The 24,175-nt window shown below is 41.9% G+C and overlaps 2 protein-coding genes across 6 annotated transcripts in view; both read left to right on the top strand.

The window, feature by feature from the left end:
• The window catches only part of LOC112248488 (glycerol-3-phosphate acyltransferase 4), a 37,047-nt gene extending 20,753 nt beyond the window's left edge, over nucleotides 1-16,294 (top strand). For both annotated transcript variants that reach the window (XM_024417554.1, XM_024417555.2), the window contains exons 5-13: nucleotides 3,081-3,155; nucleotides 3,281-3,370; nucleotides 4,974-5,067; nucleotides 5,299-5,414; nucleotides 5,994-6,049; nucleotides 6,188-6,273; nucleotides 10,069-10,197; nucleotides 12,903-12,982; nucleotides 14,460-16,294. In XM_024417554.1, the coding sequence (XP_024273322.1) occupies nucleotides 3,081-3,155; nucleotides 3,281-3,370; nucleotides 4,974-5,067; nucleotides 5,299-5,414; nucleotides 5,994-6,049; nucleotides 6,188-6,273; nucleotides 10,069-10,197; nucleotides 12,903-12,982; nucleotides 14,460-14,568 (835 nt within the window). In that variant the 3' untranslated portion in view covers nucleotides 14,569-16,294. The remainder of the gene's footprint in view (nucleotides 1-3,080; nucleotides 3,156-3,280; nucleotides 3,371-4,973; nucleotides 5,068-5,298; nucleotides 5,415-5,993; nucleotides 6,050-6,187; nucleotides 6,274-10,068; nucleotides 10,198-12,902; nucleotides 12,983-14,459) is intronic.
• Nucleotides 16,295-20,182: 3,888 nt separating this feature from the next.
• The window catches only part of LOC112248486 (inositol polyphosphate-5-phosphatase A), a 30,451-nt gene continuing 26,458 nt past the window's right edge, over nucleotides 20,183-24,175 (top strand). For 3 of the 4 annotated variants that reach the window (XM_024417552.2, XM_024417551.2, XM_042320583.1), the window contains exon 1: nucleotides 20,188-20,701. In XM_024417552.2, coding sequence (XP_024273320.1) covers nucleotides 20,642-20,701 — 60 coding nt within the window. In that variant the 5' untranslated portion in view covers nucleotides 20,188-20,641. Of the gene's footprint in view, nucleotides 20,702-24,175 lie in introns of all 4 variants that reach the window. The other variant, XM_024417553.2, reaches the window with a different exon arrangement.

Below are 24,175 nucleotides of genomic sequence, written 5' to 3'. Positions count from 1 at the left end.
TGCTGCCCCCTATCCTTAAGAAGTTTTAAACAACATGGTCATTACTAGGGATGCACGATATATCGGTGAACATATCGGAATCTGGTTTAACGGCGATGTTAAAAACTGATGTCAAAGCTACCGTGCATACCTATGTAACGTAGGTATGTGACGTAATGACGCCACGTAAAATTTTGCGCTGCACGTACAACACAGCATTCCTAACCTAGCCCACACAATGTCTGCTATGTGGATCGAGCAGTCAACAAGTCGAGCAGTCATTTGAAAGAGTAAGAAAATTTCAGCGAGACAACTCAAAGGAGAAATCCATTAAAGCCAAGATAATGGAATTCATTGCCCTTGATAATCAACCATCCTCTGTCGTGGGTGATGTTGGCTTTCGCCGACTGGTCGAACACCGGTACACACTACCAAGTGCGCTATTTTTCAGATGTTGCCCTACCGGAGTTGCACAGTAATACCGTCACTGCTATTAGCTTCACGACATACATACTATGGAACGCTGTTTGGGTCTTTGCGTGTCAAAAAAGATACAGTAGCACTGTCAAAGCTGTTCAAAAAAGTCTGCAAACACCAGCCATGAACGATGTGTTTACAATACGGCGTTGGTGATAAAGCATAATTTGTTTGACCGCAACTTCTGGGGTAGCTAGATTTAGCTCGGTACCTAGCTAGCACCATTACAACCAGCCTGAAAACAGTGACCAGTAGAAACTGCAGTCATTTTCATTATTCTTAGCAATGATTTAGGAATCTTTGTAAGTATTAGCTAGGTTGCCACTTGTTGTTCGCCTATTGAAATTGAACTTCAGTTCCTGAAAATAAATAGCTAGCCAGCTACTTAACCCTGTTGCCCAGAGCTAACATTATAAGCAGCCAGCTAGCTTCATCTGGCTTGTGAGGCTCGACCAGACCGGGTTATGTTCAGTAGCTATAGTTGACTTTGCGGTTAGCCTTCGAAATTAAAGTATGTCATTGACAGTGATGCAAATGAATACAAATAGTAGAATTATGCCATATTTTTATTTTGAAGGCTAACCTCAAAGTCAACTATTGTGGCTAATCCTTTTTGTGGCTAGCTTCACACAGATGGGTCCGACCACCATTAATCAAATAAGAGCTGTCTTATAAATTAGTGTTATTTTAGATGACACCTAGCTATATAGCTAGCTAGCTAACTATAGCTACTGAAACAGATTGTCGTTTTGCTATGTTTTTGCTGAAGAACATTGTTTGCATCCATGAGCTAGCTAGCTTTTTTTATGACCAGCACTGTAGGTGCGCGAGACAACTTTACCAGCATCATAGCATATGTATCGATGAATTGTTGTGACATATGAAATACGAGTGATAGTGTAATCAATGGCTGATCCATGCAGACTGGCAGCTCTGGCAGCTCCATGCAGACTGGCAGCTCTGGCTGCTCCATGCGGCAGCGCTGGAGAGGAGAAAGGCTCTGGCAGCGCTAAACAGGCGGGAGACTCCGGCAGCGCTGGAGAGGAGGAAGGCTCTGATAGCGCTAGACAGGCGGGAGACTCTGGCAGCGCTAAACAGGCGGGAGACTCCGACAGCGCTGGAGAGGAGAAAGGCTCTGGCAGCGCTGAACAGGCGAGGCGCACTGAAGGCCTGGTGCGTGGTGCTGGCACTGGTGGTACTGGGCCGAGGACACGCACAGGAAGCCTGGTGCGGGGAGCTGCCACCGGAGGACTGGTGTGTGAAGGTGGCACAGGATGGACCGGACCGTGAAGGTGTACTGGAGAGCCTGAGAGCAGGGCTGGCACAGGACGTGCAAGGCTAGGTAGGTACACAGGAGGCCTAGTGCGTGAGGCTGGCACAATCTTCACCAGCCGACTAACACGCACCTCAGGACGAGTATGGAGTGCTGACCCAGGTGCCATCAAATCCCCGACATGCTCCGTCGGGCGAATATCGTACCTAAAGCACCAACCTAGCAACTCCCTCATAACTCTCTCCTCCACTTTCCCCATTAACTCCTTCACAGTCTCTGCTTCACTCACCTCCAACACCAGCTCTGGTTCTGGTCTCCTCCTTGGCTCCTCACGATAAACAGGGGGAGTTGGCTCAGGTCTGAACCCTGACTCTGCCACACTCTCCCTGAGCCCCCCCCCCAATACATTTTTGGGGCTGACTCTCGGGCTTCCATCCGCGTCGCCGTGCTTGTCTCTTCGACTCCATTCTTCTATAACCCTCTTCGCACTGCTCCAGCGAATCCCAGGCGGGCTCCGGCACTCTCTCTGGGTCGACCGCCCACCTGTCTATTTCCTCCCAAGTCGTATATTCCAAACTTTGTTTCTCCTGCTGCCGCTGCCTGTCACCACGCTGCTTGGTCCTGTTGTGGTGGGTGATTCTGTTACGGTTTTCTTCCGTCGAAGGAGAGTCGGACCAAAATGCAGCGTGGTTAATAATATACATCTTTAATGAAGACGAACAATACAAAACAAGAAACGGAACGAAAAACCTATACAGCCTATCTGGTGAACATAAACACAGAGACAGAAACAATCACCCACGAAACACTCAAAGAATATGGCTGCCTAAATATGGTTCCCAATCAGAGACAACGAGAATCACCTGCCTCTGATTGAGAACCGCCTTAGGCAACCATAGACTTTGCTAGAACACCCCACTAAGCCACAATCCCAAAGCCTACGAAAAACCCCCATACAAAAACACAACACCAAATAAACCCATGTCACACCCTGGCCTGACCAAATAAATAAAGAAAACACAAAATACTAAGACCAGGGCGTGACACTCCCAATCATGGCCGGTTGTGATACAGCCTGAATTCGAACCAGGGACTGTTGTTACGCCAAAAAAAAAGTCACTTTCTGAACACTTCTTCCATGGGCAAACTTGTACGGAAAGTTTTGTTTAAATCAAAAGGGATGCAGTCAAAAAGTGATTGCATTCAAGAGTGAAAGCACTGCCAGCTGTCGGTTTAGAAACCTTGAATAGGCCTATACTCTGTATGTTCTCTGATATGCACAGACGTCTATGATTAGACTGGGTTGTAATGGGCTGTGTTTGACTGGAGCTCTGTGTGTGTTCTCTGACAGGGTAACTCTTGCCTTCACCGGGGTGGGTCTTCTGGTCGTACTCACCTCCATCATCGGGTTTCTTCCAAATGGGAGGTAAGACAGGATTTCTCATAATTGTAACACTTTCCTTATTACCTGAGTAGTAACATTGTAATTAGGGTAGGAACAACATAGTAAGTGTTGAGACTCAGGCCCTGTTTTCTGTGTTTTTCCTGAAGGATGAAGAACTTCCTCAGTGAGCAAGTGCATCTGATGTGTTACCGTATCTGTGTTAGAGCTCTCACTGCCATCATCACCTACCACGACAGGTAAGCAGCAGAAACGACACTCAACACACAGAATATTCATGCAAAACACATAGAAAGCATTATTAGGAACGACATGCACTATATACCTTTGTTGAAAGATGAACACTACTGGTCTGTGTACTATAGCCCACATCAATAAATCAGTTTGAATTCTTGAGCAATGAGTGGAGTAGTCTCTGAGAGCCAGTAGCAATCTACATTAATGTCCACTGTGCTGAGCAGAGTCCACTTAGGTGAAGTTCAAAAGCCTGTAGCCACGACCGCCCGGCGCCCACACACACAAAGCAAGGGCTGCTCCAACAAGGCCATATCATTCCATTTAGGTCTGGGGTAGAGTACCCTTAGAGGCATCCAGCACAAACTGCTGCCCTGGACATTACCAGGCTAGGTGTCACCAAAGGGACAGGGGCAGAGAAACATGCAAATCTATCATTCTTCAGGCATTAACACCCACAGTGTGATAGTCTGTGCTGTGGGAGAACAGTCCAGGCACAGCTAAGCAGGAAGTAGTACTGGAAGTTAATTGGACTAATTATATTTACCCAGACTACACTAACACCACTCTACCCTAGACAGTTTATGCTACAGTGGACATTTCCTTTGACATGATGCAGGCAGTTTTCTGTCAGGTTCAAATGTCATCTGATAATGAATTTGTATTGATCCTCAGTTGTTGTGGTGCGAGGCAATGCCATACACTGCCCCCTGACCTGTCTTGATGTGTTGATTTGAATAACTGCCGTAGAGCACCGCCTTTACAAAACCACTACTCACATGTTTGTTTGACAAAGCCCTTACTGGCCAATGCTGTTTCAAATGAGATAAGGTAAAGAAGAATATTTGAGGAAATGTTGCAAAAAGGGAAACGTCTCTATCGAATTAAAAAAATACAGTCCTTGTCATCCCCAGAGAGGGAACTTGTCATATGAACTTGTCAAGATACCCTTTGTTTTGCAGTTTAAAAAATGAAAAAAAGAATATGAGCCGTCATAGTCGGGAGTGTAATTAAACAATAGGCCTAGTCATTCAAATAACCCGTTAAGTCCAAGACCAGAAGGGTTAAGATAATCTCTGTCTGTGAAATTGTCCTTCAGAGCAAATGTTTTGAAAGACTTATCCATTAGGATGAAAATAACTGATCATAAACTAAAGACGTTTACTACTAATAATAATAGACGTTTCTTTATAGGAATGTGGTGTATTCAGTATGAATTATGTCCTGTAGTGCTGGGCCTGTTACACCATGTGCCTCTCTAGTCTGGGTGGGGCTAAAAATACAGAAGTGGTGTAAGATGGGCTCTCTCTTTTGGTAACACGATCAGCAACATTATCTCTTCGGAATTTGGGCTCCTACCAGAGTCCAGCATGCTCAGGGGGTCTGGCTTTGAACTCCAACATCATTAGCCTCCTCCCACTTTCATGTTAATTAGGGAGAGGTGAAGGAGAGGGCGCTGAGTTTCTCCCTCAAACCCATTAGGACTATATTTTCCATCATCTACTGAGTTGTTAGGCTCTAGCTTACACTGGAATAGTAATTTCCTGATACTCACTTGTCCCCTGACACTCATCCTGTCCCTCTCTGTCTCTCTCTCGATCCTCCCAGTGAAAACAAGCCCAAGAATGGAGGGATCTGTGTGGCCAACCACACCTCACCCATTGATGTCATCATCCTGGCAAGCGATGGCTGCTATGCAATGGTAAGGCCCAACACCCATGATAAATGGCACACCAGTCAAACACAAGGCTACCTACTACAGCACTGAATTACAGAATGATATGTGTCATATTTAGAAAGTTATTGGTGTGCTACTACCATAAAACAAACTTTTAGACAGCTGAAGCAAGCACTCCAATTCTGTGAGATCTGAGACCTGTATCATCAGATGTTTGTTAAACCACACCTGTATGTGTGTCTGTTTGTGTTCCAGGTTGGGCAAATCCATGGAGGTTTGATGGGCGTGATCCAGAAGTCTATGGTGAAAGCCTGCCCACATATTTGGTTTGAACGCTCTGAAGTCAAAGACCGACATCTAGTGGCCAAAAGGTAGTAATGCATATGTGCACTTTGTTTAATGCTTTTTAGCTGGAAGTCTCTCAGCTGTAGTCTGGCTGATACTAAACTCAAAGTCCTTTTGACTTCAGAGTCTGGGGAGGCTGTTTAAAGTTGACGGCACGATGCGTTGATAATGAAGCTGTGCTTTTACTGGTTGGTTCTCCTTTGTGTCTTTCTCACTTAAACACAAACATGTACAACCACACACAACTGTTGGATTTTCAAATCCAAATAACCCCCCAGGAAATAATTGTTTTGTTGAAAGAACCAATCAAAGCTTGCTTTTATTTCTAAGTGAATATTGCACCAACAAACCAATCTCCTGACCAGACAAGTGGGGCACAACACTCCCACTCCACATGGGTCGTGTCAGCCAGACTAACTCAGCTATACCTTAGCAGAGACATTTAAAGAACTTAAATGGATAATTGACAACTTTCAATTAAAGGTTACTGTGACCAAGATGTTTTGATTAGACTTCATATGGGGATTAGTGTTTGTGTATTGATAAAGCTAGTCAAACTGGATTGAATCAATGTACTGTAAACGTACAAAAATATATTGTTGCAGATTGAGTGATCATGTAGAAGACAAAACTAAACTGCCTATTCTCATTTTCCCTGAAGGTGAGTAGTTTTAGTTTTTTTCCTTAGTTACTGCTTTGAACATTACTACAGTAGTTTATATTACTGGGTTTTTACTGTTACTCTTACCTTAATATAATTTCCTATCCCCATTTGTAAACACTAACCTTTTCCCCATAGGCACCTGCATCAACAACACGTCAGTAATGATGTTCAAAAAGGGCAGCTTTGAGATTGGCTCCACAGTCTACCCTGTGGCCATCAAGGTGAGAGAGTGTGTGTGTGTGTGTGTGTGTGTGTGTGTGTGTGTGTGTGTGTGTGTGTGTGTGTGTGTGTGTGTGTGTGTGTGTGTGTGCGCGTGTCAGTAGGGCTGTGGCGGTCACAACATTTTGTCAGACGGTTATTGTCAAGCAAATAACTGTTGGTCGCACTGTAATTGATTGTTAATTAACATAAACACATTTAGCATCTCCTGGCTTCCACACAAGCCACTGATGCAGACCTTTGGAACGTCTTCATTTGAAAAAGTATTAAACCATGTAACATAGCCTACACCTTCACAATAAATCCATTATTTATTGTAGGCAGGTCTAAAGAAGCATGATATGAAGAACATGTCGTGTATTTCATAACAGAATAGCATACGCTGAGTTGTCCTTATGTTAGGTCCTGATCTGGCTATGTCAAATGGCTGTGGGTTACATTAGTTAATTTAGCAGACAAGATTTGTTTAGAATTCCGTGGCATTATTTTATAGTATGAAGAATACAATTTAACAAAGCTGAATAAAATAGAAAGGATATTTTCTACAAACAATTTGAGGGATTGCGCACGTGTTAAGCGGTTAACAAAGAAATACGTACTCCTATCTGCTTAATTTAGAGTTATAAATCTAACGTTAGTTGTTCTACAAACGTTGGCCTATATGTTTAGATTTTTAATACATTTTAAGGCTGCATGATGGATGACTCTAATGATGATTTGAAATAAATAGCTTGAAAAGAATGAGCTCTGCTTTGTTTTTTGCGCCGGCTGTACACACTACATAAATCACTCATTCCCAATTTGACAAGCACTTGATAATGCCCAGAATTTTAGGGTGGCATCCCCTTTGTGTGGCCGTAATGCATCCTAAAAACATCCATGCCTTTTGCGGCCAGCGGCCGTTGTGCGCTTCTCCCTGACTGCTGAGCTCTCTGAATCACCTCTAACTCACATGGCTCTCCATCACATGATCGGGTCTTTCTCACAGGCTACAAGTGAAGACAGACACATCGGGGATGCAACTGCGCCCGTCCTTATCCAATTCCAAGGTGCATATTGAAGATATTGGAAGAACTATCCACATTTACTTTTCGTCAGCCAACAAGATGAGTAGGCCTAACGAACAGCAAAAGCACTAGCCTATATCAATATACTATCCCCCATAGTACAAAAATCGATGCAACAGATCAGAATATTTAGCTTAAAATGTTGATAAACTATTAGGCTATTTCTTCACATTATAAGCGCAGCAATACGCACACAGCAGTAGGCTAAAAGCACAAATGTCCCATTAGCGGAAAACATTATCAAAGTGACCGCAAATGCAATTATTCATGTAATGCTTTTATTATAAAAGTAAATTTTTATGGTGAAAATTATCTTTCCCAAACTTGAAACTCATGTATGCCAGTTAGACTCTATGCCTGTTGTAAAGCAGATTAATGTGCTCAATTTTAAGAAGTTATTTGGCCACTTTATTTGTGATACAAACCTTATCAAAACATATAGGCCTATGGGCTAGGCTACATGAGGTGTGTGTCTGATTCGAAAAAGTCACGCAAAAAAAGGCATTATTTCTTATGCTGTGAATAATTCACGAGTGAGAATATATAATTCACAAGTGATAGGCTAATATTGTCACTCATCAGACTATTCTTGATTTAGTCTTGTCTTTACATATACTAAATAATATACAGTGGGGCAAAAAAGTATTTAGTCAGCCACCAATTGTGCAAGTTCTCCCACTTAAAAAGATGAGAGAGGCCTGTAATTTCCATCATAGGTACACTTCAACTATGACAGACAAAATGAGACAAAAAAGTCCAGAAATCACATTGTAGGATTTTTAATGAATTTATTTGCAAATTATGGTGGAAAATAAGTATTTGGTCAATAACAAAAGTTTCTCAATACTTTGTTATATACCCTTTGTTGGCAATGACAGAGGTCAAACGTTTTCTGTATGTCTTCACAAGGTTTTCACACACTGTTGCTGGTATTTTGGCCCATTCCTCCATGCAGATCTCCTCTAGAGCAGTGATGTTTTGGGGCTGTTGCTGGGCAACACGGACTTTCAACTCCCTCCAAAGATTTTCTATGGGGTTGAGATCTGGAGACTGGCTAGGCCACTCCAGGACCTTGAAATGCTTCTTACAAAGCCACTCCTTCGTTGCCCGGGCGGTGTGTTTGGGATCATTGTCATGCTGAAAGACCCAGCCACGTTTCATCTTCAATGCCCTTGCTGATGGAAGGAGGTTTTCACTCAAAATCTCACGATACATGGCCCCATTCATTCTTTCCTTTACACGGATCAGTCGTCCTGGTCCCTTTGCAGAAAAACAGCCCCAAAGCATGATGTTTCCACCCCCATGCTTCACAGTAGGTATGGTGTTCTTTGGATGCAACTCAGCATTCTTTGTCCTTCAAACACGACGAGTTGAGTTTTTACCAAAAAGTTATATTTTGGTTTCATCTGACCATATGACATTCTCCCAATCTTCTTCTGGATCATCCAAATGCTCTCTAGCAAACTTCAGACGGGCCTGAACATGTACTGGCTTAAGCAGGGGGACACATCTGGCACTGCAAGATTTGAGTCCCTGGCGGCGTAGTGTGTTACTGATGGTAGGCTTTGTTACTTTGGTCCCAGCTCTCTGCAGGTCATTCACTAGGTCCCCCCGTGTGGTTCTGGGATTTTTGCTCACCGTTCTTGTGATCATTTTGACCCCACGGGGTGAGATCTTGCATGGAGCCCCAGATCGAGGGAGATTATCAGTGGTCTTGTATGTCTTCCATTTCCTAATAATTGCTCCCACAGTTGATTTCTTCAAACCAAGCTGCTTACCTATTGCAGATTCAATCTTCCCAGCCTGGTGCAGGTCTACAATTTTGTTTCTGGTGTCCTTTGACAGCTCTTTGGCCTTGGCCATAGTGGAGTTTGGAGTGTGACTGTTTGAGGTTGTGGACAGGTGTCCTTTATACTGATAACAAGTTCAAACAGGTGCCATTAATACAGGTAACGAGTGGAGGACAGAGGAGCCTCTTAAAGAAGAAGTTACAGGTCTGTGAGAGCCAGATATATTGCTTGTTTGTAGGTGACCAAATACCTATTTTCCACCATAATTTGCAAATAAATTCATTAAAAATCCTACAATGTGATTTTCTGGATTTTTTTCTCTCATTTCGTCTGTCATAGTTGAAGTGTACCTATGATGAAAATTACAGGCCTCTCTCATCTTTTTAAGTTGGAGAACTTGCACAATTGGTGGCTGACTAAATACTTTTTTTGCCCCACTGTATGTGTGAAATTTGTTGTGATTTAGAATAGACCATTATCATATATCGCAACAGAGGCGGCGGGAAAAAAATACATGTCATCTATGCACTCAAATAGAGAATGGAGGACGCTTTTCCCTTGGTTCATTTTCATGCCAGCCAGGTAGGCTATACTCCTGTTGTAAATATAAGCAATGTGCTTAATATTAGGAAAGTTGAGAAATAGATATAGTAGGCCTAGCCTATACAAAGCTAATGAGTGCTGAGTACCAGGCAGTTAGCAAGTTTGGTAGGCTACTAATGACCAGCAGCAGCATCAGAGCTTGGAGAAGCCTAATTACCTTGGCTAAACGGTCACATGGAATTTGACTGCCTTAATGAGTCGTGACCGCCGGTGTGGCGGTAATACGGTCACCGCAACAGCCTTATGTATGTGTGTGCGCATGTGTGCGTGTACGTGTGCGGTGTGTTTCCCCTCTGTCTTCCAGTATTAATCAGTATTACGTTCCTGTCCCCAACAGTACGACCCCCGCTTTGGAGATGCCTTCTGGAACAGCAGCCAGTTTGGGATGGTCAACTACCTGCTAAGGATGATGAGCAGCTGGGCCATTGTGTGCAGCGTGTGGTACCTGCCACCCATGACCAGAGAGGTTAGTTTGGGAAAAAATGCACCTTTTTATTTTAAATTCTATTTTTCTCAGAAATATCACTGACAGGTTGGAGGATAGCTGTGACATTGATTAAACACCCTAACAGGCTGACCACACCACTCGCGTCGTAAATTTAGGAATCTATGTTTTTCAGTTATTGCACCCACACTGCTCGCGCGCATCAACGAGCATCTGCGTTGCCAAATCCTGCCTCTCCCATCTCCTCATTGGTTTATAGAAGCAGGTACCCACGTGCCATCTCCTCATTGGTTATACCCACGTGGGTGATTGAATGACGAACTGTGTTGCCGGTCAGTGTAGTAATACTATGAAAGTTTAGATGCCAATCACCAGATAAGTTCAAAGATGAAAAAGCCTGGAAGGAGGAGAGATGACTAGAAACGATTTGGTTGACTGTTTTATGTGTGGATTAACTGTCGGGGTAGAGGACCTTGTGCATTTCAGGTAAAATAACAACTCAATGTTTATATCCCAGAACAAATTAGCTAGCAACAGCAAGCTAGCTAAATAGGACAAATTAGCTAGCAAGTGCAATTTAACTACCTAAATTGCCATAAATGTTTAATGCTTTTCGACCTGTCCCCAAATTAATGTAATTGGTTCAGAGTTCGTTTTGATATTTTAACCTGCGTGTTGTGATCGCGTTTGGTGTAGGGGGACAAAATAAATTGATGCACGATGGCGCAACGCGCAGCCGGTTTGGGTTCCGTGTAAGAGCTTATGTTTTTTCCTGGCCATTGTGCATTGTTTGATGGCAGTTAAATGACATTTTATTAGCACGCTCTAGCCCCGGTGAAGTTAAAACCGTCAATATTTTAGAAGGTGTAGTCAAGCTAACCTCCCTGAAGTTACCTGTTTTGTGTGGTTAATATTAGTACCATTGCACAGCCTCTCATTTCAATCCACCAGTGTTACTAATATTGAATGGATGCATATGATGCACTCCTTTATTTGACCTCATCTTGGCATGATTTACCTAGGACATGCTCAAGTCACCCAGAGTTTGCATTTCTGATGCAAATAAATCCTGGTTTGAGTCGGTTTTCAAATCAGCATTCACCTCCTTTAATATTTAAGGTTGAGATGGCCTCTCCCAGCTCCCACCCCTGATTTGTGATTCAAATGTGATTCAAAGCAGTATTTCGAGAGGCTCGTATGGCTGCCTCCTTTAGACATGCAGGCTTATACACTTGCTGGTTTGTCTCATGTTGGGTTGCCTTTCAATGTTATTTGTCACATACACCTAATACAACAGGTTTAGACCTTACCTTGAAATGCTAACTTACAAGCCCTTAACCAATAATGCAGTTCAGGAAATAGAGTTAAGATAATAATGTAAATATTACAGGTGGCCATTTGATTAATTGTTCAGCAGTCTTATGGTTTGGGGGTAGAAGCTAATAAGGAGCCTTTTGGACCTAGACTTGGCGCTCCGGTACCACTTGCCGTGCGGTAGCAGAGAGAGCACTCTGACTTAGGTGACTGTCTTTTGGGGCCTTCCTCTGACACCGCCTAGTATATAGGTCCTGGGTGGCAGGAAGCTTGGCCCCAGTGATGTACTGGGCCGTACGCACTATCCTCTGCAGTACCTTACGGTCAGATGCCGAGCAGTTGCCAGACCAGGAAGTGATGCAAACAGTCAGGATACTCTTGATGGTGCAGCTGTAGAACATTTTGAGGATCTGGGGACCCATCTTTTCAGTCTCCTGAGGGGGAAAAAGTGTTGTTGTGCCCTCTTCAGGACTGTCTTGGTGTGTTTGGACCATGATAGTTTGTTAGTGATGTGGACACCAAAGAACTTGAAACTCTCGACCCGCTCCACTACAGCCCTGTCAATGTGAATGGGTGCGTGTTCGGTCCTCCTTTTCCTGTAGTCCACGATCAGCTCCTTTGTCTTGTTCACTTTGAGGGAAAGGTTGTACATTAAGGCTGATTGCACAACCAGAGCTTGACAAAGCCATTTGTGCCAGGATTGTGGATGTGCACTTAATGTATGTGACTTGGTGTAAGGAATTTAGATAATGATTTTAGAGTCTTTTGAGCCGGGTGTGGATGTGAACTTGGTCAGGCCTCGCTCATGAAAAACAGGAAAGGGTTGTGTACAACCACCCACTTCTAAAACATGGTGTTCAGAGGCAGGGGTTGGCCAGCTTTGGGGCTCTGGCCATTGACTGATCGACCATACCATCTTGATATAGAAAGCAGGAGGGAAGTTTGGGAAGTTTTCCTTTCTCTAAATGTCAGAGTGAAAGGAACTCAGTGGGCTAGGATCCAACTGGTCCTCAGAGGTGTCATGCCCTTTGATCAAATGTTCCACCTGCTGTTTGAACTAGTACTTAGAGCAGGCTTTTGGAGCAGCCTCCAGTCTCTCTGTCACCAGGGGATCCTAGTTACACAGCATCACACAGAATCAGATCAATCCATATTTAGAGATTATTCTCTTTCCTCTGATGCATGGCCCATGAAATGCATTGTGCTTTATTCAATATCCCAGTTTATCAAACTGTACTTGATACTGCACTACATGCCAATTTACCCCATTAGTGGCTGTAGCCAATAGAAAGGATTTATACAATATGTGCAATAAGACCCTTTCCAGGACATGTCTGATGCTCTGATGGGCAAGCCCCCTTTGTGTGTCGAACTGGTCTTCATCTATGATCTTTGTTTTCCTTTCTGAACAGGAAGGAGAGGATGCAGTCCAGTTTGCCAATCGGGTTAAAGCAGCTATCGCCAGGCAAGGAGGGCTGGTGGACTTGCTATGGTGAGTAACCCATAGCAAACATCTGAGAACGTATGTTCACATGGGTTATACAGTGCCTTTGCGAAGGTATTCACCCCCTTGGCATTTTTCCTATTTTGTTGCCTTACAACCTGGAATTAAAATAGATTTTTGGGGGGGGGTTGTATCATTTGATTTACATAACATGCCTACCACTTTGAAAATGCAAAATATGTTTTTTTGTGAAACAAAAAAACTGAAAACTTGACCTCGCTTAACTATTCACCCCCCCAAAGTCAATACTTTGTAGAGACACCTTTTGCAGCAATTACAGCTGCAAGTCTCTTGGGGGTATGTCTCTATAAGCTTGGCACATCTAGCCACTGGGATTTTTGCCCATTCTTCAAGGCAAAACTGCTCAAGCTCCTTCAAGTTGGATGGGTTCCTACTGGTGTACAGCAATCTTTAAGTCATACCACAGCTTCTCAGTTGGATTGAGGTCTGGGCTTTGACTAGGCCATTCGAAGACATTTAAATGCTTAAACCACTCAAGTGTTTCTTTAGCAGTATGCTTAGGGTCATTGTCCTGCTGGAAGGTGAACCTCCATCCCAGTCTCAAATCTCTGGAAGACTGAGACAGGTTTCCCTCAAGAATTTCTCTATTTAGCGCCATCCATCATTCCTTAAATTCTGACCAGTTTTCCAGTCCCTGACGAGGAATAACATCCCCACAGAATGATGCTGCCACCACCATGCTTCACTGTGGGGATGGTGTTCTCAGGGTATTGAGAGGGTGTTGGGGTTTGTGCCAGACATAGTGTTGTGACACTTAGATTGCACACAGGTGGACTTTATTTAATTAATTATGTGACTTCTGAAGGTAATTGGTTGCACCAGATCTTATTTAGGGGCTTCATAGCAAAGGGGTTGAATACATATGCACGCACCACTTTTCCATTTAAAAAATATATATTTTTAAACAAGTTTTGCTTTTCATTTCACTTCACCAATTTGGACTATTTTGTGTATGTCCATAACATGAAATCCAAATAAAAATCAATTTAAATTACAGGCTGTATTGCAACAAAATAGGAAAAACGCCAAGGGCGGTGAATACTTTTGCAAGGCACTGTACATATCAGGTCTGTATCATTGTTAAACCCAGCTCAGTTTTGCTCTAATGTATCACCCTGTGGGCATCACAGAATACTGTGTAATGCAGGGTTTCCCAAAATAACACTGTAAAAACACCAGCAAATCACCCCAGCGATTTGAATTTTGGAAATCTTTTCCAAATTATTCCCACATATAATGGAGAGATTTGAAATGAAATTATTATGTTTTTGTCAAATATTATATCTGTTTTGGCTTCTTGTGGTCAATTTGCAGTCTACAAATTATTTGTAATTATGTTCCGGATCCCCTTACCCCTTACTCAAGAAACAATCGTCCTTGGCTAAATCTAGTGGATGATCCCTGGTGTAATGGATTTGTGAATTATGTTGTTGTTTCTTTGTAGGGATGGAGGTTTAAAGCGAGGGAAGGTAAAAGACACCTTCAAAGAGGAGCAACAAAAGTTATACAGCAAAATGCTAGTGGGAACCCAAGAGGACCGCAGTCGTTCTTGAAGACAAATGCAAGGAGTTTAAGATGATCAAGACCCACTTGGGGACCACCGAATGGACAGTAAAGGAGTTTTTGACTTGGAATACTCCCACCCTCATGTCAGGAATATTTCACTTGGCTTTCTCAGTCACTGCCTCAGCTTGGCATTTCAAGTTCTCATTGCTGTTACAGCCCATTCTGGGCCTTGTCTCTGTTTCTAATGAACTGGCCTCTACTGTACCAGTGTGTCATGAAACTGCTCACTAAGATGGTTTGTTGTCTTCCCTGATGGTGACAAAACTGTCTTTTGAGTGACTATTGTATGTATGTCCTTCATTGAGTTAATGTATATGTCTTGTTCTTATCATTTCTCTTTTTTTGTTTTATTATTGTTAATAGTAATAATGACAGTTATTATCATAATTGTTCTTTAAGTTACAAGAGATATGTGTGGAGATGTACTGTAGCAATGCAACATAGAGAAGTACTGTCAAGTTTGTACTGAAGGGGAAAACTGTGACCATGTTGGGAAATGCATGAATGGCTTGTTCCCAACTCGACCAAGATGGTGAGGTGCCACGTAAATATGTTTCTAATACTTTTTTATTGTTTGTTTTTTTTAGATGAAAAAAGACTTTTGTTTTAAAGGTCCAATGCAGCTGTTTTAATCTCAATATCAAATCATTTCTGGGTAGCAATTAAGTACCTTACTGTGATTGTTTTCAATTAAAATGGTCAAAAAGAAACCAGGAAAGCTTCTTAGCAAAGAGCAATTTCTCAAGCAAGAATTTTGCTAGGACTGCCTGGGAGTGGTGAGTGAAAAACAGAAAACTGCCTGTTATTGGCAGAGAGGGCTAGAACTATGATTTATTGGTTTATTAACTGATTTACCTCCTAGTGATGTCACCAGGCAGGCCAAGACTCCATCCTACCAAAACTTCAGGCGGTCTTTTGAAACAGCTTACACTAAAAGGGCATTATTATCATTGTCACAATTTCACAGTATTATTCCCACATAATGTGGAAATATATATAGAACACAGGAAAATCACATTTGACTGCACTGGGCCTTTAAGCATTGTATTCATGTGTAAAATATGGGAGTTGTGTTAAAGTGGAGCTTGTTTTTGTTTTCTTTGTTTCTGTTGTGAAGAATATACATTCTCAGTGACTGGTGGGGGTTGTTGAAATGTACTCAACTTTTGTCACATCTAAACTAGCCTACTTTATCTCAATTAACACTTACTTCTGCCTCCCACCCTTATCTACCGTGAAGCTACTTTCTGAGCTATGTAAAGACTGAGGCCTCTGCCATCGACACCTCACAATAGCTGTGGTTTAAGCAGCATTGTGTGCTTTTAATTTGTTTACTTACTAATTATTTGTTATAACATGGTTAAAACGTGATATCATAGTGGGCCATGGATGTGAAAAGTATGCCTTGTTCCCTAGCTGCTCTATTAATACTTCCATGAAGGCTTCTCATCATCTACTGTGGGAATTCTCATGCCAAATGCACTCCAGAAAGTGAGGGGGCCTGAAGGAGAAAATGAAAGTACAGCTGCAGAGTTAGACTGATTCCCTGTGCGGCTGCAGTGCAAGCCTAGTGGAAATCCCTGGCCATCGCCTTCCTCAAACTCCTGTTTGGTTCTCTCATCCCTTTATACATTGCTGTACCAAGGGTATAGACGTTTAGATCAAAATCTGTCCAATGTTGACCAATAAAAATCCAAGGATGAAGATATCAAAGTTGTGCAAGTTTCATTGATGTAAAATGAGATGCTAAGAGTTCTGTCGATGCTAAGAGCTCTGTCAATGCTAAGAGCTCTGTCAATGCTAAGAGCTCTGTCAATGCTAAGAGCTCTGTCAATGCTAGCCATTCTTTTCAGTACTCCTCATTAGTATACAAAACACACTTGGCTTGTTGAAAAGAGTGGCCTTAGTGACCTCTGGAACTCATAAGAAGAAGGATTCCATCAGCATTCAAAGCATGAAGCTTGCATTCAGGTAAGGAAGATTGCCAGTTGTTGCTTAGTTGACCTTACTGTTTATCCTGTACCAGGTTCCTTTCAATATTTTGTTGGCTACTTGACCACTTTTGCTTGGTGTGTTATTGATGGGATATTTGGTGTTCCTTCATATAGTATGTTCAACGAGACCCTTTCCAGAACATGTCTAATACTCCGGGAGCCAAGTCCCCTTTTGTGTGTGGTCTTCATCTATGATCCGTGTCTTCCTTTCTAAGCAGGAAGGAGATGATGCAGTCCAGTTTGGCAATCATGTGTTACATGAAAACACACTTGGATAGGCATGTTGAAAAGAGTAGCCTTTGTGACATCTGGAACCCCTAAGAATCAGCATTCCATCAGCATTCAAACCATGAAGTTGGCATTCCATTATGAAACTTTGCCAGCATTGGGCCTGCTGGCCGGGTGAGGCTGTGCTGCTTTAATGATGGTTGATTGGGTTGAATAAATACTTTTTTTGTGGGAATCTGAATGGTTGATAGGGTTGTGCTAATCCTTGGCTTACTGAGCAATATTCTGTGCCCAGTTGTCCACTGCGGGAAGAATGCCTACCTACTGTTAATTAACCTTCCTTTTGAGGGTGATATATTCTATATCAATCCAATATCTGACCATGCACTCAGGGACGTGTTGTCCAGCCAGGACTCCTTTTTGCCAGGGTAAATTATTGCCTGTGATTTTACTGAGTACCCAGCCTGCATCCCAACAGTGAGGAACTGCCTCAGTAGCCTTTCAGGGGGAATTTCCCTTTTAGGTGGCTTTGTTTACACTGCTGATGGACAGGGCAACATAATGCTCTGCCAGGCTTCAATTGGATTTATTGACACGGCTGGACAAAGCACACAATATGCAGAGGAGCAATAGGAAGCAGTGTGCAAACCTCAACGGTTGGTTGTGTAAACCATGACATGTTTTAGCAAATCGCCACAAGCACTATTAAGGGTCCTGGGCCTCTGCCCCCTTTCTGTGCTCTGCTCGGAGCTATCTTTACTCTTTCTATGCAGATTCAGACCGAGGCTAGTTCAAGACCAAAATAATGCAACCCCCCTTGGAAGCACATTACATGGTAAGGACAGTGGGGGGCATATCATTAGGCAGAAGAGGCAATTGTCTCAGACCTTGCATCATCATGGGAACTGGGCATAATAAAAATATAATAAAAATATATTTTTTCCTAATATCTCAGCAGCAGCTAAATATGCAAGAAGCTTCAAAGTTGCAAAGGAAATGGGGAGGGAGGGGGGTTTTGCCTGGCCGCTGTACCCAGGTTAATGAGGCCACATTGTTGACACAAAAGGCCCCCAAAAAGTCAATGAATCCATACAGCCGAATAGTAATTCATAATAGACCAATTATTTATTTATTTCATATTAATATTAATATAATCCAAGTTTTTCTCATAACAGTAGAAACAAGTAATAATAAATGTATATTTCATTTTAACAGAAAAATGACCTAATGCATTTAGTAAAAAGAACGGTGCTGCTGATAATACTGCCATCGTCATCGGGGCAGAGGACATGTACAGTGGGTATAGAAAGTCACCACCCCCTTTCAAAATGTTCACCTTTTGATGACTGAAATGAAGGAGCTTCAGGCCTTTATGGCAAAGTCTGGTCAATGTGTTCATGTGACAACAATATCACATGCTCTCCACAAATCTGGCCTCTATGTGAGGGTGGTAAGAAAAAAAACACTCCTCAAAAAAAGCCACTTCAGGTCTCATTTGAGCTTTGCCAAAAAGCACATTGTAAATTCTGAGGCTAAGTGGCAAAAAGGTGCTGTGATCAGATGAGAACAAAATGTAACTTTTTGGCGTGAACGCAAAACGATATGTCTGGCAAAAACCCAATACATCTTTCCAGTCAAAGAACACAATTCCTACAGTAAAGCACGGCGGTGGGAGCATCCTGTTGTGGGGGTGTTTCTCTTCAGCAGGGACTGGAGCACTTGTCAGGATAGAAGGGAAAATGGACAGTGAAAAATACTGACATATTCTTAAGGAGAACCTGCAGACCTCTACAAGGAATTTGAAAATGGTTCTCGTTTCAACATGACAAGGACCCAAAGCACACCGCCAAAGCAACCATACAGTGGCTGACGGACAAGAAGGTGAATGTCCTTGAGTGGCCTAGTTCGAGCCTCGACCTAAATCTCATCGAGAATCTGGGGAATGACTTGAAGAGTGCAGTCCATGAGCTGTCAACATGCAATTTGACTGAGCTTGAACAATTCTGCAAGGAAGAATGGGCCAATATTGCATGTCTGTAATTCAAGCAAAAGGTGGTTCCAACAAGTATTAACTCAGGGGGGTGTTCACTTATCCAAATAGGGTATTTTACTGTTTTAATATGAAGTTTTTAAAAACTAGGATATTGTGGGTTACTGTGTGTAAATAAAGCTGAGAAAAGTCTGATTTGATGTGTTTTCATTTCTGGCTGTAAGGCAACAGAAGGTGAACATTTTGAAAGGGGGTGGAGACTTTCTATACCCACTGTACATGTAGCCCATGTTTCCGATGCTGTCTGGCACAGCAACCGATACATTGGCTACATATATGTAGTGAGACAGAGGTTTGCTGTTTCGCTCGCTCGGATGCTTTCTCTGGTGAGATAGTTGGCTGTTGGGATGCTGGAATTATTTTGGATGAATGTGTGAAGATAACCTACTGTTTGAAGTAATTTGTTTGACACAAGTGAAAACATCATGACTGTGTCATTGAAAGGTATTACATTTTTACAGTTAAATTGCATCTTTACTATAAAATAAGGTCTGACCTGATTGTTCAACAGCTCACCATAATAAGTGGTCTGTAGTTTGTCCTGTTATCAAGTAACAGAGTAGGCTGTGAGGTCAGTGAAAAGCTGAATGTGGAGTCAGAATTATGATCTTCACAATATCAGTGTATCTCTAAAAATGTGGATGTTCTAGTGCAGCACTGTCAATGTAGTGTCTGCTCAAAGATCATAGCATAAGTGTAAAAAAAATATATTTATATCTTGTCAAGCATGGTGACAGACAGTGGGTGCAGGTTACGAATAAAGGATGGTGAGATGTTACGAATAAAGGATGGTGAGATGGGGTCAATCCAATTAAATCACACAGCTCTGCTCTTTTGTTTCCAAATGAGTCAACCAGTTATGTTTTACAACAGCAGTGTCAGAGCTTGATGGAGTAGTTAATCAGAACTGTGCTTGGTCTTTTATCTTGTGGTCTTTGAACATTTTGCGTAGAGCAAACTGTTGCCAGCCCACTGACAATAACAGATTGAACATGATACACAATCTCTATAAATGAATAGGCTACGTGTTTTTTTTAATGTAGTTTGTTTTATTATTTGTGAAGTAGCCTACTATCTGGTATTTGACAGGCTAACAGCTTTCAGGTCCAACCATTCATAATCATTCCCCCCAGTCTCAGACGAGTCACAGACGTGGGCTATAATTAGAAGGTATAACCTCTAGTTGGCTACACTAGCCATAGATTGTATATAAATGCTACTAGCCTATATATTTCGGTGTTTGGATGTTTTTAGGTCTGGATTAGGCGTCTGTGGTTTTTCATAGTAAAAGGTAGGCTTATTTGTCAAATAGAAATACCGGTATAAAAGAAACTGAGCGCGGTGGGAGGAGCTCCGGAGTTCATGACACAACATTGACAACAATATCTGGTCGCGCGGGGCAGGACGAACTGTTCTGGCTCAAGCAGCACATGCACCGTTCCAGGTTTAAATCGGTTAAGAACCTAGTTACCATGAAGAGATATACAAATCCTTTCCTGCCTGCTCTGCCATTTCTTAGCAGATATGGGAGATAACTCCTTCCCAAGGATACAGAATCAAGACAGCGAACGACACCAGCCATCAACAAAAAGCGGGCAACAGAAGAGCAGAAATAAATTATCAGGATTAATTAATTATACGACCGACTCTTTAAAGGCAGATTATAGCGACCTATACAATACACCACCATAATCAGTAAACTGTTTGTAGCTAACACACGTACAACATTTTACCATCGCGTGTACAAGAGTTCTTCCTGCAGACTATTTCTGGAATTCGATCGTAATCATGGAAACGTACACTGACGTTCTACTTGTCACCGCAAATGTTGGGTCATTATTCGACAATGTAAGTATTAACACCATTTCACCTAACGATATCCTATTTTAAGTCACGTTGAATGGTGATTCAAAACGTCCAAGTGGAACAGCGAGATTCCTATGTAAGCAGTTACTACACCTGCCAGAGAACACCAGAACCGTTGCAAGACCAAACTCTACTACCTGTAACATTGTAGTTAACTACATTCGAATAGAGACCAGTTCAACTCCCACAGGCTGGCATCGGGCACGCAATCCAATATTTAATTTGATTATTATAGACCCTATAAAATAATATATATATTTTTTACATTAAGCTACTTCTTTAGACTATTAAATGTAATCATGACAACCATGATTTCTGTAGCCTAAATGCTTTCTTCTCAAACTTTGAAGTAAATTGTTTAATGTTATTGTGGCTTCTGACGACACATTGTTTTCACTCCGATGGGCCTATACAACTGAAAGTCCTCTGTCTATAGTTATACTCACCCCGTATTTATCGTGAGCTGTTGCGGCATGATTTTTGATGCGCGTTCGTGTTCTCACATCATATTGACAGATTCGCGGAGAGAATCTACCTATCAAGCAACAACGGGTCCCAGTTCAAATCAAACAGGAAATTGATGGCGTGCATCAACGACACGTTTGAAGTTATTGCCGCGAAAGTGCAGTGCGCAACTTTTTATCATTCACTGAGCTCCCGCTCGGCTACTGCAGAAACAAGTGATTTGACATCATTTGTAGCCTAGGCTACATTGTTGGCAATTTGATGTGTATGCCTATATTGTTTCAATACTGTGGGCCTAACACCTGTTATTAGTTACTACGGGTTAACAACATATATCAATACAATGCTGGTACCACAGTAGGCCTTACTACATAAGTATTTTACACATGATGACTGAAATAGGCCATGCTCATGGTCAGCATGGAATTGTCCATATTTGGGTGTAATTTTAAATAGGCTACACAATAAAAACTCACATTATGCACAGTAGCCTAAAGCAGGGTTTCCCAAACTTGGTCCTGGGGCTGGCCCGCTTGTTTACATGGTCGGACAGCGTTCCTGTGTAGATTAAATTACAGCAGAGCCAGCACAAGATATGACTTGGAAAATGTACCTCAATCCATGGATCAGAAATGCGTTGTACTCAGAATTATCCCATGATTCCAGTTGAAGATTAAACAACTGGTAGTTTTTCCAGGAAACTGGCCTTTTGGTCCTCATGCTAGGTAGCAGAAGCCTTTAAAAAAAAAAAGTTTTTATATTTTTTTTAAATTTCAAATCAATACATAAAGCACATGAGGGAACACAAGCATACATAGATTACAAACAATAGACAATCGAGCTAGGGGGTACAATATCACATTACAATTACACAAGGACCTTAAGGGACATGCATAAACTTACAATTCTAACAGCTTTTTTGTTAGTAGAGCATTTAACCGTCTTAAAATACAGTTCAATTTCTTTTTGTTAGGGTACGAAAATGTGGTTTTCTGTTTGTAAATTTACATTAGTGTATATGAAATTTGGCCAAAAGAATAATTAAATTAATTACATAAAATTTATTCCGCTTATTTCTATTGTATGTAAAGAATCCAAACAGTACATCTCTCCACAATAGTGTAAAATCTTCATAAATGTGTTCAATTATAAACCTACTGATGTCTTGCCACAGTTTTCTTACATGCATACAATGCCAAAAAAGATGCACAACTTTTTCTGGGTGGTCATTACAAAAGGAGCAATTTGAGTTGATGTTTTCCTTAAACTTCTTCATATAGTGGTTGGCAGGATAATATTTATGAATAATTTTAAAGGAAACTTCCTTAATTTTGTTAACAAGTAGGTACAGTGACTTGCGAAAGTATTCAGCCCCCTTGAACTTTGCGACCTTTTGCCACATTTCAGGCTTCAAACATAAAGATATAAAACTGTATTTTTTTGTGAAGAATCAACAACAAGTGGGACACAATCATGAAGTGGAACGACATTTATTGGATATTTCAAACTTTTTTAACAAATCAAAAACGGAAAAATTGGGCGTGCAAAATTATTCAGCCCCCTTAAGTTAATACTTTGTAGCACCACCTTTTGCTGCGATTACAGCTGTAAGTCGCTTGGGGTATGTCTCTATCAGTTTTGCACATCGAGAGACTGACATTTTTTCCCCATTCCTCCTTGCAAAACAGCTCGAGCTCAGTGAGGTTGGATGGAGAGCATTTGTGAACAGCAGTTTTCAGTTCTTTCCACAGATTCTCGATTGGATTCAGGTCTGGACTTTGACTTGGCCATTCTAACACCTGGATATGTTTATTTTTGAACCATTCCATTGTAGATTTTGCTTTATGTTTTGGATCATTGTCTTGTTGGAAGACAAATCTCCGTCCCAGTCTCAGGTCTTTTGCAGACTCCATCAGGTTTTCTTCCAGAATGGTCCTGTATTTGGCTCCATCCATCTTCCCATCAATTTTAACCATCTTCCCTGTCCATGCTGAAGAAAAGCAGGCCCAAACCATGATGCTGCCACCACCATGTTTGACAGTGGGGATGGTGTGTTCAGCGTGATGAGCTGTGTTGCTTTTATGCTAAACATAACGTTTTGCATTGTTGCCAAAAAGTCCAATTTTGGTTTCATCTGACCAGAGCACCTTCTTCCACATGTTTGGTGTGTCTCCCAGGTGGCTTGTGGCAAACTTTAAACAACACTTTTTATGGATATCTTTAAGAAATGGCTTTCTTCTTGCCACTCTTCCATAAAGGCCAGATTTGTGCAATATACGACTGATTGTTGTCCTATGGGCAGAGTCTCCCACCTCAGCTGTAGATCTCTGCAGTTCATCCAGAGTGATCATGGGCCTCTTGGCTGCATCTCTGATCAGTCTTCTCCTTGTATGAGCTGAAAGTTTAGAGGGACGGCCAGGTCTTTGCAGTGGTCTGATACTCCTTCCATTTCAATATTATCGCTTGCACAGTGCTCCTTGGGATGTTTAAAGCTTGGGAAATCTTTTTGTATCCAAATCCGGCTTTAAACTTCTTCACAACAGTATCTCGGACCTGCCTGGTGTGTTCCTTGTTCTTCATGATGCTCTCTGCGCTTTTAACGGACTTCTGAGACTATCACAGTGCAGGTGCATTTATACGGAGACTTGATTACACACAGGTGGATTGTATTTATCATCATTAGTCATTTAGGTCAACATTGGATCATTCAGAGATCCTCACTGAACTTCTGGAGAGAGTTTGCTGCACTGAAAGTAAAGGAGCTGAATAATTTTGCACGCCCAATTTTTCAGTTTTTATTTTGTTAAAAAAGTTTGAAATATCCAATAAATGTCGTTCCACTTCATGATTGTGTCCCACTTGTTGTTGATTCTTCACAAAAAAATACAGTTTTATATCTTTATGTTTGAAGCCTGAAATGAGGCAAAAGGTCGCAAAGTTCAAGGGGGCCGAATACTTTCGCAAGGCACTGTATGTGTGTGGCAACATCCA

Source organism: Oncorhynchus tshawytscha, linkage group LG04 (assembly GCF_018296145.1).
Source record: "Oncorhynchus tshawytscha isolate Ot180627B linkage group LG04, Otsh_v2.0, whole genome shotgun sequence".
NCBI classification, from domain to species: domain Eukaryota; kingdom Metazoa; phylum Chordata; class Actinopteri; order Salmoniformes; family Salmonidae; genus Oncorhynchus; species Oncorhynchus tshawytscha.
The sequence above is the reverse complement of the archived record's forward strand: the minus strand, read 5'-3'. Positions and strand labels throughout refer to the sequence as shown.